At 46.2% G+C, this 17,046-nt stretch overlaps 1 protein-coding gene across 1 annotated transcript; it reads right to left on the bottom strand.

Moving 5' to 3' along the window:
• Positions 1–6,950: 6,950 nt before the first annotated feature.
• On the bottom strand, positions 6,951–8,045 carry LOC123405520 (putative cyclin-dependent kinase F-2). Its single transcript, XM_045099176.1, has one exon. It carries the CDS (start codon positions 8,043–8,045, stop codon positions 6,951–6,953), a length of 1,095 nt encoding a protein of 364 aa, XP_044955111.1.
• Positions 8,046–17,046: the final 9,001 nt, after the last annotated feature.

The raw sequence follows: 17,046 nt of genomic DNA, 5'->3' as shown, positions 1-17,046 counted from the left end.
GTTCGTTGTCTCGAAGCACCACGTGATGATCGGGTGTGATAGATTCTAACGTTCGCATACAACGGGTGTAAGCCAGATTTACACACGCGAAACACTTAGGTTGACTCGACGAGCTTAGCATGTACAGACATGACCTCGAATACAAGAGACCGAAAGGTCGAACATGAGTCGTATGGTTGAATACGATCAGCATGAAGTTGCTCACCATGGTGACTAGTCCGTCTCACGTGATGATCGGACACGGGTTAGTCAACATGGATCATGTATCACTTAGATGACTAGAGGGATGTCGATTTAAGTGGGAGTTCATACTTAATTTGATTAAATGAACTTAATTTTCATGAACTTAGTCTAAAAGTTGTCTTTATAAATATTGTAGATGTCCAACGTCAACCTCAACTTCAACGCATTCCTAGAGAAAAACAAGCTGAAAGATGATGGTAGCAACTATGCGGACTGGGTTCGCAACCTGAAGCTCATCCTTGAAGCAGCTAAAAAGGCTTATGTCCTTAATGCGCCGCTAGGTGACCCTCCCGCTCCCGCAGCAGCCCAGGACATTCTAAACGTCTGGCAAGCGCGGAGTGATGACTACTCTCTGGTCAGGTGTGGCATGTTATACAGTTTAGAAACGGGGCTCCAAAGACGTTTTGAGCAACACGGGGCATATGAGATGTTCCAAGAGCTGAAGCTAGTTTTTCAAGCTCATGCCCGTGTCGAGAGATATGAAGTCTCCGACAAGTTCTTCAGCTGTAAGATGGAGGAGAACAGTTCTGTCAGTGAGCACATACTCAAAATGTCTGGGTTACACGGTCGTCTGACTTCACTTGGAGTCGAACTTCCGGATGATGCTATCATTGATAGAATCCTCCAGTCTCTCCCACCAAGCTACAAAGGCTTTGTGCTTAACTACAACATGCAAGGGATGGAGAAAACCATTCCCGAGTTGTACTCGATGCTCAAGTCTGCAGAAGTAGAAATCAAGAAGGAGCATCAAGTGTTGATGGTCAACAAGACCACTAGTTTCAAGAAAGGCAGGGGTAAGAAGCACTTCAAGAAAGACGGCAAAGCTGTTGCCGCGCCCTGTAAGCCAGATGCCGGGAAGAAGAAAAAGAACGGACCCAAGCCTGAGACTGAGTGCTTCTATTGCAAGGGAAAGGGTCACTGGAAGCGGAACTGCCCCAAATACTTAGCGGACAAGAAGGCCGGCAACGTTAAAGGTATATTTGATATACATGTTATTGATGTGTACCTTACCAGCGCTCGTAGTACCTCCTGGGTATTTGATACCGGTGTTGTTGCTCACATTTGCAACTCAAAGCAGGAACTGCGGAATAAGCGGAGACTCGCCAAGGACGAGGTGACGATGCGCGTCGGGAATGGTTCAAAGGTCGATGTGATCGCCGTCGGCACGCTACCTCTACATCTACCGTCGGGATTAGTTTTAAACCTTAATAATTGTTATTTAGTACCAGCTTTTAGCATGAACATTGTATCAGGGTCTTGCTTAATGCGAGACGGCTACTCATTTAAGTCAGAGAATAATGGTTGTTCTATTTATATGAGTGATATGTTTTATGGTCATGCTCCGCTGGTGAATGGTTTATTCTTGATGAATCTCGATCGTGATGTTACACATATTCATAGCGTGAGTACCAAAAGATGCAAAGTTGATAATGATAGTCCACGTACTTGTGGCACTGCCGCCTTGGTCATATCGGCGTTAAACGCATGAAGAAGCTCCATATTGATGGACTATTAGAGTCTCTTGACTTTGAATCATTTGACACATGGAACCATGCCTCATGGGCAAGATGACTAAGACTCCATTCTCAGGAATAATGGAGAGAGCAATCGACTTATTGGAAATAATACATACTGACGTGTGTGGTCCAATGAACGTTGAAGCTCGCGGTGGTTATCGTTATGTTCTCACTCTCACCGATGATTTGAGTAGGTATGGGTATATCTACTTGATGAAGCACAAATCTGAGACGTTTGAAAGGTTCAAGGAATTTCAGAGTGAGGTTGAGAATCAACGTGACAGAAAAATTAAATGTCTACGATCTGATCGTGGAGGAGAATATTTGAGTCACGAGTTTGGCACGCACCTAAGGAAGTGTGGAATCGTTTCACAACTGACACCGCCTGGCACACCGCAGCGCAACGGAGTGTCTGAACGTCGTAATCGCACTTTATTAGATATGGTACGATCTATGATGTCTCTCACCGACTTACCGCTATCATTTTGGGGATACGCATTAGAAACTGCAGCATTCACTTTAAATAGGGCACCGTCTAAATCCGTTGAGACGACACCATATGAACTATGGTTTGGCAAGAAACCTAAGTTGTCGTTTCTTAAAGTTTGGGGCTGCGATGCTTATGTGAAGAAACTTCAACCAGAAAAGCTCGAACCCAAAGCGGAGAAATGCGTATTCATAGGATACCCTAAGGAAACTATTGGGTATACCTTCTATCTTAGATCCGAAGGTAAAACCTTTGTTGCCAAGAACGGATCCTTTCTAGACAAAAAGAGTTTCTCTCGAAAGAAGTAAGTGGGAGGAAGGTAGAACTTGATGAGGTAATTACACCCCCTCTCGAACAGGAAAGTAGCGCAGCGCAAGAAGTTGTTCCTGTGGTGCCTACACCGACTGAAGAGGAAGTTAAAGATGATGATCATGAAGCTTCGGATCAAGTTACTACTGAACCGCGAAGGTCCACAAGGGTACGCTCCGCACCAGAGTGGTACGACAACCCTGTGATGGAAATCATGTTGTTAGACAACGGTGAACCTTCGAACTATGAAGAAGCGATGGCGGGCCCGGATTCCAACAAATGGCTTGAGGCCATGAAATCCGAGATAGGATCCATGTATGAGAACAAAGTATGGACTTTGGTGGACTTGCCCGATGAACGGCGAGCCATACAAAATAAATGGATCTTCAAGAAGAAGACTGATGCAAACGGTAATGTAACCGTTTACAAAGCTCAACTTGTCGCAAAGGGTTTTCGACAAATTCAAGGAGTTGACTACGAAGAGACTTTCTCTCCCGTAGTGAAGCTGAAATCAGTCCGAATCATGTTAGCAATTGCCGCCTTTTATGATTATGAAATTTGGCAAATGGACGTCAAAACAGCGTTCCTTAACGGGAACCTTAAGGAAGAGTTGTATATGATGCAACCAGAAGGTTTTGTCGACCCTAAGGGTGCTAACAAAGTATGCAAGCTCCAACGCTCCATCTATGGGCTGGTGCAAGCATCTCGGAGTTGGAACATTCGCTTTAATGAGGTGATTAAAGCGTTTGGGTTCATACAGGTTTACGGAGAAGCCTGTCTGTACAAGAAAGTGAGTGGGAGCTCTGTAGCTTTCCTCGTACTATATGTGGATGACATATTATTGATGGGGAATGATATAGAGATGTTGGAGAGCATAAAGGCCTATTTGAACAAGAGTTTTTCAATGAAGGACCTTGGAGAAGCTGCATACATATTAGGCGTCAAGATCTATAGAGATAGATCGAGACGCCTCATAGGTCTTTCGCAAAGTACATACCTTGACAAGATATTGAAGAAGTTCAATATGGAAAACTCAAAGAAAGGGTTCTTGCCAGTTTTGCAAGGTATGAGATTGAGTAAGACTCAGTCGCCGACCACGGCAGCAGATAGAGAGAAGATGAGTTCTGTCCCCTACGCTTCAGCCGTGGGCTCTCTAATGTATGCCATGCTGTGTACCAGACCTGATATAAACCTTGCCATAAGCTTGGTAGGGAGGTACCAAAGTAATCCCGATGCAGAACACTGGACAGCGGTCAAGAATATCCTTAAGTACCTGAAAAGGACTAAGGAAATGTTTCTCGTTTATGGAGGTGACGAAGAGCTCGTCGTAAAGGGTTACGTCGACGCTAGCTTCGACACAGATCCGGATGACTCTAAGTCACAAACCGGATACGTATATGTGTTGAATGGTGGGGCAGTGAGCTGGTGCAGCAGCAAGCAAGAAGTCGTGGCAGCATCTACATGTGAAGTGGAGTACATAGCTGCTTCAGAAGCGGCTCATGAAGGAATTTGGATGAAGGAGCTGATCACCGACCTTGGAGTGGTTCCAAGCGCGTCGGGTCCTATGACACTCTTCTGTGATAACACTCGAGCCATTGCCATAGCCAAAGATCCCAGGTTTCACCGGAAGACGAAGCACATCAAGCACCGCTACAACTCCATCCAGGACCATGTCCAGAGTGGAGTGATAGATATTTGTAAAGTACACACGGATCTGAATGTTGCAGACCCGTTGACTAAACCTCTTCCACGAGCAAAACATGATCAGCACCATAATGCTATGGGTGTTCGATACATCACAATGTAACTAGATTATTGACTCTAGTGCAAGTGGGAGACTGTTGGAAATATGCCCTAGAGGCAATAATAAAATGGTTATTATCATATTTCCTTGTTCATGATAATCGTCTATCGTTCATGCTATAATTGTATTAACAGGAAACAGTAATACATGTGTGAATGAATAGATCACAATGTGTCCCTAGCAAGCCTCTAGTTGGCTAGCTCGTTAGTCAATAGATGATCATGGTTTCCTGATCATGGGCATTAGATGTCATTGATAACGGGATCACATTGTTTGGGGAATGATGTGATGGACAAGACCCAATCCTAAGCCTAGCACTAGATCGTATTGTTCGTATGCTAATGCTTTTCTAATGTCAAGTATCTTTTCCTTCGACCGTGAGATTGTGCAACTCCCGGATACCGTAGGAGTGCTTTGGGTGTATCAAACGTCACAACGTAACTGGGTGACTATAAAGGTGCACTACGGGTACCTCTGAAAGTGTCTGTTGGGTTGGCACGAATCGAGATCGGGATTTGTCACTCCGTGTGACGGAGAGGTATCTCTGGGCCCACTCGGTAGAACATCATCATGAGCTCAATGTGACTAAGGAGTTAGTCACACGATGACGTGCTACGGAACAAGTAAAGAGACTTACCGGTAACGAGATTGAACAAGGTATAGGTATACCGACGATCGAATCTCGGGCAAGTTCTATACCGACAGACAAAGGGAGTCGTATACAGGATTGTTTGAATCCTTGACATCGTGGTTCATCCGATGAGATCATCGTGGAGCTAGTGGGAGCCACCATGGGTATCCAGACCCCGCTGATGGTTATTGGCCAGAGAGGTGTCTCAGTCATGTCTGCCTGTCTCCCGAACCCGTAGGGTCTACACACTTAAGGTTCGATGACGCTAGGGTTATAGGGAATTGTTGTACGAGGTTACCGAAAGTTGTTCGGAGTCCCGGATGAGATCTCGGACGTCATGAGGAGCTCCGGAATGGTCCGGAGGTAAAGATTGATATATAGGACGGATGGTTTCGGACACCGGAAGTGTTTCGGGCATCACCGGTAACGTACCGGGACCACCGGGACCACCGGGACCACCTCCGGTGGTCCCGGGGCACCACCGGAGGGGGGCAACGACCCCGGGAGGCTAGATGGGCTAAGTGGGGAAGGGAACCAGCCCCTAAGTGGGCTGGTGCGCCCCCACCCAGCCCATGCGCACCAGAAAAAAGGGGAAGGGGGGAACCCTAGCTTAGGTGGGCCTAAGGCCCACCAGAGGGGTGCGCCACCCCTCCCCCTTGCCCTGGCCGCCACCCCTCTCCCATCTAAGGGCTGCCGCACCCCTTAGGGGTGGGAACCCTAAGGGCTGCGCCCCCTCCCTCTCCCCCTATATATAGATGAGGTTCGGGGCTGTTTGAGACACGGTTGAATCTCTCTCTCTCGGCGCAGCCCTGCTCCTCTCCCTCCTCCTCTCTGCCGGCGCTTTGCGAAGCCCTGCCGGGAGACCTCGTCTCTCCACCGACACCACGCCGTCGTGTTGCTGGACTTCTTCCCCAACCTCTCCCTCCTCCTTGCTGCATCAAGGTGCGGGAGACGTCACCGGGCTGCACGTGTGTTGAACGCGGAGGTGCCGTCGTTCGGCACTAGATCGGAATCGCTGCGAGTACGACTCCATCAACCGCGTTCTAGCAACGCTTTCGCTTAGCGATCTTCAAAGGTACGAAGATGCTCTTACCCCTCTCTCGTTGCTGGTCTCTCCATAGGAAGATCTGAATAAGCGTAGGAATTTTTTTGATTTTATGCTACGTTACCCAACAGGAGAGGCAGAGGAAGAGTCGAGAGCGCGGCGAGGGAGAGGCGCGTGGCTGTGTGGGCAGCCCCGTGGCGGGCAGCCGCGTGGCGGGCGCGGCATTTTATAGCACGCTGAAAGCGGCGCGCCAAATCTGGCGCGCGGCCGTCCGCTTTCTCACGCGCGCGTTTTTTGCCGTGCCCGTTGGAGCGCGCGAATTCGTCCCCCCCGCGCTAAAAGTGGTGTTTAGCGGGTGCACGCGTTTTTTGCGGCCACCGTTGGAGATGCTCTAAGAGGCGGGAGAGCAACACCCCGAGAGACCAAAGGGATGGTCATGATGTTGTGCACGGCACTTGAGGTGGCTTACGTTTTTGTGAAATCAACTGGATGATTGGTAATACAGACCCAATTCTTTTTTTTACGTGATAATACGTGTCTCATTTATATTATATAAGGATTGTAGTACAAGTCACGCACACATCGACTTGGTAAAACTGTAAAAGTAGTAGAACGCTAGCCTTCATACAAAAGAACACCAGTCAAAAAGTAAAATTGCAAACAAGACCAAAGAAACCTGTGTTTGACACCAACACCACTTACCCGCCTCTAGGACCATGAGAGTATCCATTAAAGGAAAAAAAATGATAGATCACCTTTACAACCGAGCTCAACGTGACTCCATCGCTAATATGCAGCATTACGGATCTTTAAGGTGGTTCGTCAAAGACGAAACCATTACCGCCCAACACTTAAATACAACACTTCAATGATGATAAATTTGGGTATCTATCTGAATATAAAACATGTAAATCCTATGTCTCTGGCACGACTCCAACTACGCACGACTTGAAAAAACCGCCAAAGCCACGTCGGCGGTTATGGAACCAAGGCATCTGTAGCGCCTCCGCCGCGGTAAGCCGCTTCTCCGGGTTGCTCTCCAACAGCCCGCTGAGCACCTCGAACCCGGCCCCTGACAACTTGCAACTGGGAAACTTGTGTCGAAGGCGGCTGATGCCTCTGCCACCAGGCAGCTTCGATTTTTGGCCTGCCGCTGCCCTCGAGTATCCAGACCATTCCTTGATCCCCTCCGTGCCAACGATGCCAAACACTTTAGCCATGATCTCTATGTCCGACTCACCGTCGAACGTGGACACGCCGGTGTCCGAGAGGAGGTCGGCCATTATGCATCCGAGCCCCCACGTGTCCACGCGATCGTCGTACTCGCAAGAGTGTAGGAGGAGCTCCGGTGCGCTGTACGGCGTGAGGATAGTCACCTCCGACTGCCTTTTGCTCCGCCCTTTCATGGACATCCCGAAACCGCCTATCTTGTAGACTATGCGGTCCTCTTTGAGCTCGCCGCGAACATCGGCTTCGACGGTCCCCTTCTTGGGCTTCTGCTTCCTGTCCTCGGTGCCGTCGTCGAGGAGCACGTTCTCCGGCTTGATGTCGAGGTGCAGGACGCCCACGGCGTGCACAGCCGTCACCCCCTCCACGAGCTGCTTCATGATCCGGCGCACCTCGTCCTCGGAGAAGGGCCTACGACGACGGACCCGGCGCTGCATGTAGCCACGTAGGTTGAGGCGTCCGACGTAGTCCATCACGATGAAGGAATCGGTGGCCTCGCGTTGGCATGCGGCAACGCAGGTTGCGCGGCGCTGCACGATCGAGGGGATGCCGCGGCACGCGCCCAGGCACATGGCCTCCCGCATGACCTCCGGCAGGCCGGAAATAATGAAGCCGTCGTCGCCGCTCCCGCTGAGCCGCTTGACGGCGACGATCAGGTTGTCCTCGGTGTCCCACGCCTTGAACACTTCACCGTTGATGCCCTCGCCCAGCTTCTCCAGCCGCTCGTACCGCGCCATGGTGAGAGGCCAGGCTGCCTCTTTCTTTCCAGCGGAAGCCGCCATGGCGTCCGGGCCGGTGCACGCAGGTTCGATCGCGAGGGAGGCAACTAACGAGTCAAGGCAGGGAGGTGGATCAATAACGAGTTGACGTATATATAACATATGCCGGTGATCTGTGTACGTACGTTGGGAAAAGGCGCTGATCTGTGTACGGTACGGGCTGCGGGTGACATCTGGACTCGGAACCCCTAGTACGACTCGGAGTCGAAACAGGTCCTCACGAATCCTCTGCTGGCCTCCTCGTTCGCGCTCTCTCTCCTAAGCCTTCTGTCTTCTGTTCCGGTGGGCCACCATGGTGGTCGCAGAGGAGGGGAGCAAGGCCATGGCATCGAGCAGCTCCGCCAACTTCTCCGTGCGCGGCCGCCGATGCAGCTTCACCTCCACTCCCTCGCGTGCAGTGGTGGTGGTCCACGGTGCCGTCACCATCTTCCTCGGCAGGAGCAACGCGCCCGACGCTGCTCTGCTGTTGCCGTCAACCGCTGCTTCGCCTGTATCGTCCCAATTCAGACATCGCTGTAGGCCTGCACTTCCGTAGCCATCTTCATCCTAGAAGGTTCATACGACTGGTTAGTTCTTGTATTGAGGGTTCCTTCATTCCAAATCAGTTACTGATAGGCCGTGGATGCATAGCATGGTTCGTTGCATGTATTGCTTGGAAATAGGTAAATAAATAAAGGGAAAAGATTAACTTCTACCGGCTGATCGCGCGCGGCCGTCCGCCGGTTTCGTGGCGCCGTTTGATCGTGTGTCGATCAGACGGTGAAAGCGTCCTCGCGTTTGCCGTAGTCGTTTTTATTTTTCTGCAACTCACCTGTTATTTCAGGACAAACATTACTGATACTTGATAATAGTAGAGGTGTTTCGAGACTCGTATGGCTAGGAAGACGAATGGCTAGATTTGAGTTTTTTCCTACAACATCTTCATTGTTGCAAGAAAAAATTCTGCAACATCAGTTACGTTGCAGAACATTTTTCGTAAAACCAACGTAAAGTTTAAAAAAATCTACAGCATTAGCTTTGTTGCAGGAAAATTCCTGCAATAATATCTATGTTGTAAAAGTTTCGTAACACGGTCCATGTTGCAAACATCCGAACGCAACATTATGCTTGTTGCAAAAACTGTCAGCTCAATCTGTCGATTACCCCGTATTAAATCTTTGTAACAAAAAAAAGTCTATAGCCATTTGCAGCTCTGTCGGGGCCGAAACAAAGCGGTTGTTTCCGCAACTAGTTTGTTGTTTCGGGAATTAATGTATCAAAGGAGGCGACTGAACTGCGTGCCGTGAGTTAGATTGAATGGTTGTTGGCGACTGCGCAGGCAGAAATCTGACGGTTATCGTGGTGATAGATGTTTTATTAGATATCTACCGGTGAATGCGTAGCGTTTCCCATAAATAAATGTCAACAAGATGTTCTTTGTGTTGGATTCGTTTGATATTTTTTCCAAGCAGATTGTTGCCGGAGGAAACTGCTAGCAAATGTGCAGGCTTCGTAATTGGCAACATCTGGACTCGGAACCCCTGCACCGACTCGGAGTCGAAACAGATCTATATTGTTGATTAACTAGTGGTTGGTGGCGGGCTTTTTTTTTATAACAAACTCATTTTATAAATTATGTCATAATGTCCATACAAATAGCATCCCGGATATATTTCGGAGACACACCACGCCAAACACGACACTCTAACTGATTACAAGATCGAGCCAACAGATGTACATCAACATTCTGCTCCCTACGCACATGAAATATAGAACAACTAGTGAACAAAGCCTTAAGTTGCTTAATGTCCTGAATCACAGAACCACAAATAGATCGATCTTGGTCCAGTAAGTTGACACGCTGGACAACTGTCAAGCAATTAGAACCTAATAAGACTTCCTGAAATCCTTCACACAATGCAAATTGCAATCCTTTCTGAATTGCAATGGCCTCCGCTAACTCAGGAAGGATCACATCAGGAACACAAATACCATAACAAACAATGCAAGAACCTGAATGTTCTCGCATCACCACACCTGCCCCCATGCTCTTGTCATGTGTAAATATGGCAGCATCAACGTTTATCATCACCTTACCTGCCGGCGGCGGAACCCAGGATGCTGTTGTAGAGGGTTCACACCTATGGTTGGTAGTAGTAATGTACAAATGCTGCACTATCATGTCAACATAAGCTTTAACTTTCAGAGGCAGACTAGTAGGATGCTGAGTAATATTTTCTTCTCGTAGTTTATTTCTAGCATCCCAAATATGCCAACACGTGACTGCAAGAACTGTGGCAGAAAGATCATCGCAACTTGCCAAAAAATCAAAGATCTGAGTGTGCTTGTGACGCACTTGTCTTGCTTAAGTGCCTCATTACACCTCCTCTGCGATTATTTTCACTAGTTTACACACATTTGCTCTCAAGCACTAGTGGGGACAGGGCCTATAGTCCCGGCCCGTAAGGGGCTTTAGTCCCGGTTCACCAACCGGGACTAAAGGGGCGGGATTAAAGGCCTAACCTTTAGTCCCGACCCTGTTCCACGCCGGGACTAAAGATGCTCCACGTGGGCACCTCGTAGCGCCCCAGGGGCAGGCCCTTTAGTCCCGGTTCGTTACACGGACCGGGACTAAAGAGTTCCAGATTTTGTTTATTTTTGGGGTTTTTTTGAATGAAATTATTTTTGGGTTTTAGGGTTTTAGGGTTTAGGTGTTCGGGAGATTAACGTGATGCCTCGTTTGGTGTTCGGGAATTAGTTTTTATATAATTTAAATAGAAATAATTATGCATATATATATATAAGATTAACTTATCTTACAAGCGAGCATATATATACAATTATATGGAGATCTGAATTATCGGGACTAGAGCCCGTCTATTCGATTACATGGACGAACATCAGTAATGGCCCCTAGCTACACTAAATTGTCATTTGTCATCTATAGCTTCCGTCCTCAGAAAGGTCGCAAGCTCCTCTGCAACAGCAATCGCGCGTTGCTCTGGTAGGACCTTCGTCCTCATGGCCGTGTACTATATAAGAAGAGGAGATGAATATGAATATCAATCATGATAACAAAGAATGACGGGTAAAAATAGAGGTGTGAATGTTCATTGCTTACGTCGAATCTGTGATCCTTGTGCTCAGAGGTAAACATGAGAATGGTCTCGCAAACATAGTATCTGCATAGATGCGTTCCCCGTGGCTGCTGGTCGCACTTTACGAGAATAGAATATATATATAATCAAAATAATAATCTAGCATCATAAATGTATTGAAAATAGAAGTATATCATACTACTACTTACCTCAGCCGCTCTAAAGGTCAGCTTCTCAGGCTCGATACCGGGAGTCACGCACTTGAACCGCTTCCAAACCCTGCCCGACAAGGATAATGATTTGATAAGTTTTTCATTAATTGATATATCAGAAAATCATCGAAAGAGACCGATAGAGCGCAAGAATGATTGAAATTACCCTTGGAGCATGTCCTGTAGGCTTTGGAACTGTTCCAAGGGTCTCGATAATGGGTCGAAGGCATCAACTCTTCCCTTATCAATTTGAATGTCCAACAGAATCCAATGGAAGCTCCAGATGTATATATATATATGTGTGTGTGTATATATATATATATATATATATATATATATATGTCAGTAACTTATCAATTACACTTATAAATGAATGGACACAAGAGAGTAAAGACCCTCACCTGAAGTTGTATGGAAACAGTATGTGGTCACAGAAATTTTGATTTGTTAGAAACCTTAGAAGGTTTTCCTCCGTCTCCTTGGGTTTATCAGTTAGCGTCGCTATATGTATTTTATCTGGGTCAATAAACCCAATATTTAGGATGTTCTTTCTTTTACAATCCAGAATCTTCATTCTGCATAATGGAGTACAAGTTATATATAGACAATGAATTGAAATAACTAAACAAGTTATATGTAGACAACGAATTCAAAAACTTACACACAATAGCAACTCATAAGCGATTTGTCGAGGGCGTCACCATTGTACATCTGGAAGAGTTCATCAAAGTCGATATGGATTTCTTCGGGGCGGCCGTAGTACTCCCGTGGGACACTCACCACGATCATCGTTCTCCCATTCTTCGATTCACTTAAGTACCATGTATGCAAGTAACACATATTTGTTGGGAGATCATCTTTGCTGACCAAAGGCGCTCCCATGACAAACTGTGGCTTAGGGGCTACCACAACCTTGGGTAACCTGTCGTCTTGGGAAGCCAGAATGTCTTCAACCGAGATACCCCATTCAGTCGCCCACTTCTTTGCTAATTCGAAATCTTGCCCCTGCACCGGAGGGGGGACATTCTCGGTTAACACCTTGAGGGGTGGGATCGACTGTTTGGCCTGTTGTCCAAGCTGAGGAACGTCTGATTTTTTCTTGCTTGTAGTTGAACTTGATTTTCTCCCACTTGCACTTGCACGTGATCTGCTCTTTTTCACTTCCTTCTGCAATGTGCGTGTATAGTCATCAGGCTTATGGTGTAAGTCATACTGTGATGGAAGGGTCGTGAAGTATTTTGCAAATGCTATTTGCTTCTCGGTGTATTCCGGGCGGGGCTCGGGTTCCTTCTTTTTCATCTGCGCATCATGATGTTCCTTTGCTATCCTGGCGTTTTCCTCGGGGGTACGATCATAAGGTCTGATAGGAAGATTAGCATGAGGTACCTTTGGGAGGGGCGACCGTTTGCGCTTTGGGGGGCTCCGTCGCTTAGAAATCGTCGGCGGAGCGTTCTTGGTGGCACGCTTCCGCTTAGTATCCGGAGCGGGCGGCGGCGGAGACGGACGACCCAAGTCCGGCGGCGGTGATCGAGATGGACTCGTGTTGTGCTAGCCGACGTCATGTGGAGGGCTTGGAGGTAATGGAGGTGTAGGTGACCTGCGACGACTCGGAGGCGGTGTTGTCCTTGGGGCCGAGCCTGGAAGCTTGATGTAGTTCTTGTCCCATAGGATGACTCCACCCAGTACTTCTCCGAGTGTCCTCTCATCTTCGGGTCCAGCTATGTCGAGCTCCATATCATGAAACCCCGCCATGATTTCATCCACCCCGACTTTAGCAAAGCCAGTTGGAATCTCACGGCCATGCCAGCGTGCATCAGGGCCAGAAGGTAAAGCTTGTCCGATGGCCACCTTCATGGATATGTTCTTGAATTTCTGATGGAGTTCACATGATGTTGACTCCTTCATTCCATCCATGGGGTAGCCGGGACCGCCCTCTATCATTCTTCGTTCATCGTCGGGCAGGGCCTCAGATTCAGCCACGCTGCTTTTCCGCTTAGATGGGGTGCCGGTAATATCAAATGCAGGATCTTCCTGGCACGCTACTCCTCTAAGCACATCAATCTGCTTCTGTTGCTCGTTAATCCTGGCAAGCAACTGGTTGAACTTGTCATTCTGCTCATCCTGCTGCCGCTTCTTTGCTCTCTCTCGGCTTCTGTAAGTGTCTTGGTCTGTGGCAAACCCAAGCCACCACGGGTAAGAAGGACCGAAGCCTCGCGTTCGTCCTCCATGTTCGTCATTGCCGAGGACCAGTTTGAGCAAATCTTTCTCTCTATCTGCAATGAACTTTCTTTTTCCCTCCTTAATTTCTTTCACTATCCTTTTCCAATTCTCCCTGGGTATCCTAAGACCGTCACTGCAGATGAGGTCCCCTGTTTCTTCGTCGTACGAACCACCATGCGCAAGGAACCAATTTCACCCACATAGCATGTGTTAAAAAGTTGAGAGGGCTACGACAAAAACTGGATGCACTTCGTGTACAAAACGGACAATCTCTCTCGAAGTATCAGCGTTTCGAACGAGAACTCATCTCTTACAAAGGGATTTCATTTTTTTGAACTTATTTGAACTCCATACTTTTTGTGTGTTCAAAATGCACCATTCAAAGGGACATCACAAAATTTCAACAATTTCGGACTTATTTTGGTATTCTTCGTGCATTTACTTATTATTTTTTTTTGAGCTAGTTGACCCTGAAATTGAAAAGCACTACAAATGAACTCTGAAAATGTTGAAAGTTGGCATGCTATCATCATTTCACCCACATAGCATGCGTTAAAAAGTTGAGAGGTCTACGACAAAAACTGGATGCACTTCGTGTACAAAACGGACAATCTCTCTCGAAGTATCAGCGTTTCGAACGAGAACTCATCTCTTACAAAGGGATTTCATTTTTTTGAACTTTTTTGAACTCCATACTTTTTGTGTGTTCAAAATGCACCATTCAAAGGCACATCACAAAATTTCAACAATTTCTGACTTAATTTGGTATTCTTCGTGCATTTACTTATTTTTTTTGAGCTAGTTGACCCTGAAATTGAAAAGCACTACAAATGAACTCTGAAAATGTTGAAAGTTGGCATGCTATCATCATTTTACCCACATAGCATGTGTTAAAAAGTTGAGAGGTCTACGACAAAAACTGGATGCACTTCGTGTACAAAACGGACAATCTCTCTTGAAGTATCAACGTTTCGAACGAGAACTCATCTCTTACAAAGGGATTTCATTTTTTGAACTTATTTGAACTCCATACTTTTTGTGTGTTCAAAATTCACCATTCAAAGGCACATCACAAAATTTCAACAATTTCTGACTTCATTTGGTATTCTTCGTGCATTTACTTTTTTTTTTGAGCTAGTTGACCCTGAAATTGAAAAGCACTACAAATGAACTCTCAAAATGTTGAAAGTTGGCATGCTATCATCATTTCACCCACATAGCATGTGTTAAAAAGTTGAGAGGGCTACGACAAAAACTGGATGCACTTCGTGTACAAAACGGACAATCTCTCTCGAAGTATCAGTGTCGATGATGGTCGCTACTCCTACTTCCCCTAGTGCATAACCAATATCTAGCACAAGGAGAAGAAGGAGAAACGACCCCCCACAACAACAGTCGACATTCTTCTTCTCTCATGTATGGTGGACACTCCCTCACCTGATTTTTCGACCGTCGATGATGGTCGCTACTCCTTCTTCCCCTAGTGCATAACAAATATCTAGCACAAAGAGAAGAAGGAGAAGCAACCCCCACGCCACGTGGGACTAATGGTCTTTCATTTTTAAATGACTGTTTTAATCAAAAACAGATCTGTTACAAAAGGGATTCCATTTTTTGAACTTATTTGAACTGAAGACTTTTTGTATATATATGTGGTCGAAATGCATGATACCATGAAGTTAGAAAGGGCTAAACCATTCAAAAGTAGCAAATGAAGTTAGAAAGGGCTAAACCATTCAAATTTGGAAACTATAATGGCACAAACAGAAACTAGACATATATAAATTGGTCCAAGCAGTACATGATACTAGTCCAAACGGTACATAATAATAGCTACCATAGATATATATATTCGAGGTGACGCTCGCCATAGTTGACGACTCGAATCAGAATGTCCACCTTATTCGAGGTGACGCTGGCCATAGTTGACGACTCGAATCTTGCGGTACAACTCGTATGAAACGTATGCATCTTTTGCTGCATACTCAATGTTGATACAATCAAGTGGGGCCTTCTCCCAAAGTTTGTGCTGAGACTTTGGGAAATTGGTCTTCATATTACCATATTCCTCGTCGATCAAGGCAACTGCCATATGAGCCATCGAAGTCCTGACATGTCGAAGCCTGAATACCGTTTGGAGATCAATGAGGCAACCAGTTGGTATCTCAATACCGAAGCTGTACCTCATCTTCAGCTTGTCGTTCGTTATGTCAACGGTAGCAAAAGTGATGCCGCTGCGAAGAAAGTCCATGAGTTCTGGACAATGCTTGTCACTACTGCAATAGAAACAAATTAAAATGGAACAAATGTTACATACTGCTGCAATAAGGAAACATGTTTCACTACAACTAAAGAGAAAATTATCTTTAGGATTCAAATAGAACATATTGCTATCCTATGCAATTTTCATATCCTACGAACTGATCAACAAACCGTAAATTAACTATGACATATATATATATATATATATATATATATATATATATATATATATATATATTCTCCCACGGTTTTGCAAATATTCAATAAGCTAGACATATTGCATATTGCTATCCAATGGAACCTAGAGAGATCACTATAGCTATCCAATGGAACCTAGAGAGATCACTAGCTATCTGCGATTTTCATGACTATGACATATCATATTGCTATCCAATGGAACCTAGAGAGATCACTAGCTATATGCAATTTTCATAACCTTGGATCAAAGAACACCGCATAAAATTGTATCACTACAACTATGATTTCAATGGAACATATTGAACCAATCAGATTTTTCAGATTGTGGAACACTATTCCAATCAGATTGTGTTCCCTTCAACTAATCAAAATTGTTTCACTACAACTATTTGAAGCGAACCAACTATGATTCCAATGGAACATATTAAACACTAGTTGATTCTAATACGATTTTTCAGATTATGGAACACTATTCCAATCAGATTGTGTTCCCCTTCAACTAATCAAAATTGTTTCACTACAACTATTTGAAGGGAACCAACTATGATTGAAACAAATGAACTTACAATGTCATTACCTTGGATCAAAGAAAGCCTCAAAACTTACCTCGCCCATTGGAAGATCAAGACATGGTGTTTGAAACATAGTTGGATGACGGCAACACCGCGTTGATCGGCCGTGTACTCCAGATCAAGCCCCAAGAACTTCTCATGATCCACTGCGGCTTCAAGCCATCGTTCCTTCAACTGTCTAAGAAAATGCGGCACCTCCCTGCTCTCGTTCGTGTACACGACATCGAGCTTGGTCTTGCCATGTGCGAGCACCTCTCCAAAGCGAGTTGGCATGGTGGAAGAAGAGAAGGGAAGAAGCGAGAGAGGAAGAAGAACAGAGAAAGGGCGGCGCGACAGAGACTCTGCTTCGGTTGTGGTTTTGTGAAGCGGGATGCAAACCGTTTGGGCCTTTAGTCCCGGGTTGAGCCACCAACCGGGACTAAAGAGGGATACCAACAGTTGCCACCACTACGGCAGGCCACGT

The sequence above is a fragment of the Hordeum vulgare genome, chromosome 6H, assembly GCF_904849725.1.
Source record: "Hordeum vulgare subsp. vulgare chromosome 6H, MorexV3_pseudomolecules_assembly, whole genome shotgun sequence".
Taxonomy (NCBI): Eukaryota; Viridiplantae; Streptophyta; class Magnoliopsida; order Poales; family Poaceae; genus Hordeum; species Hordeum vulgare.
Note: the sequence above shows the minus strand (reverse complement) of the source record. Positions and strands in the feature narration are given on the sequence as shown.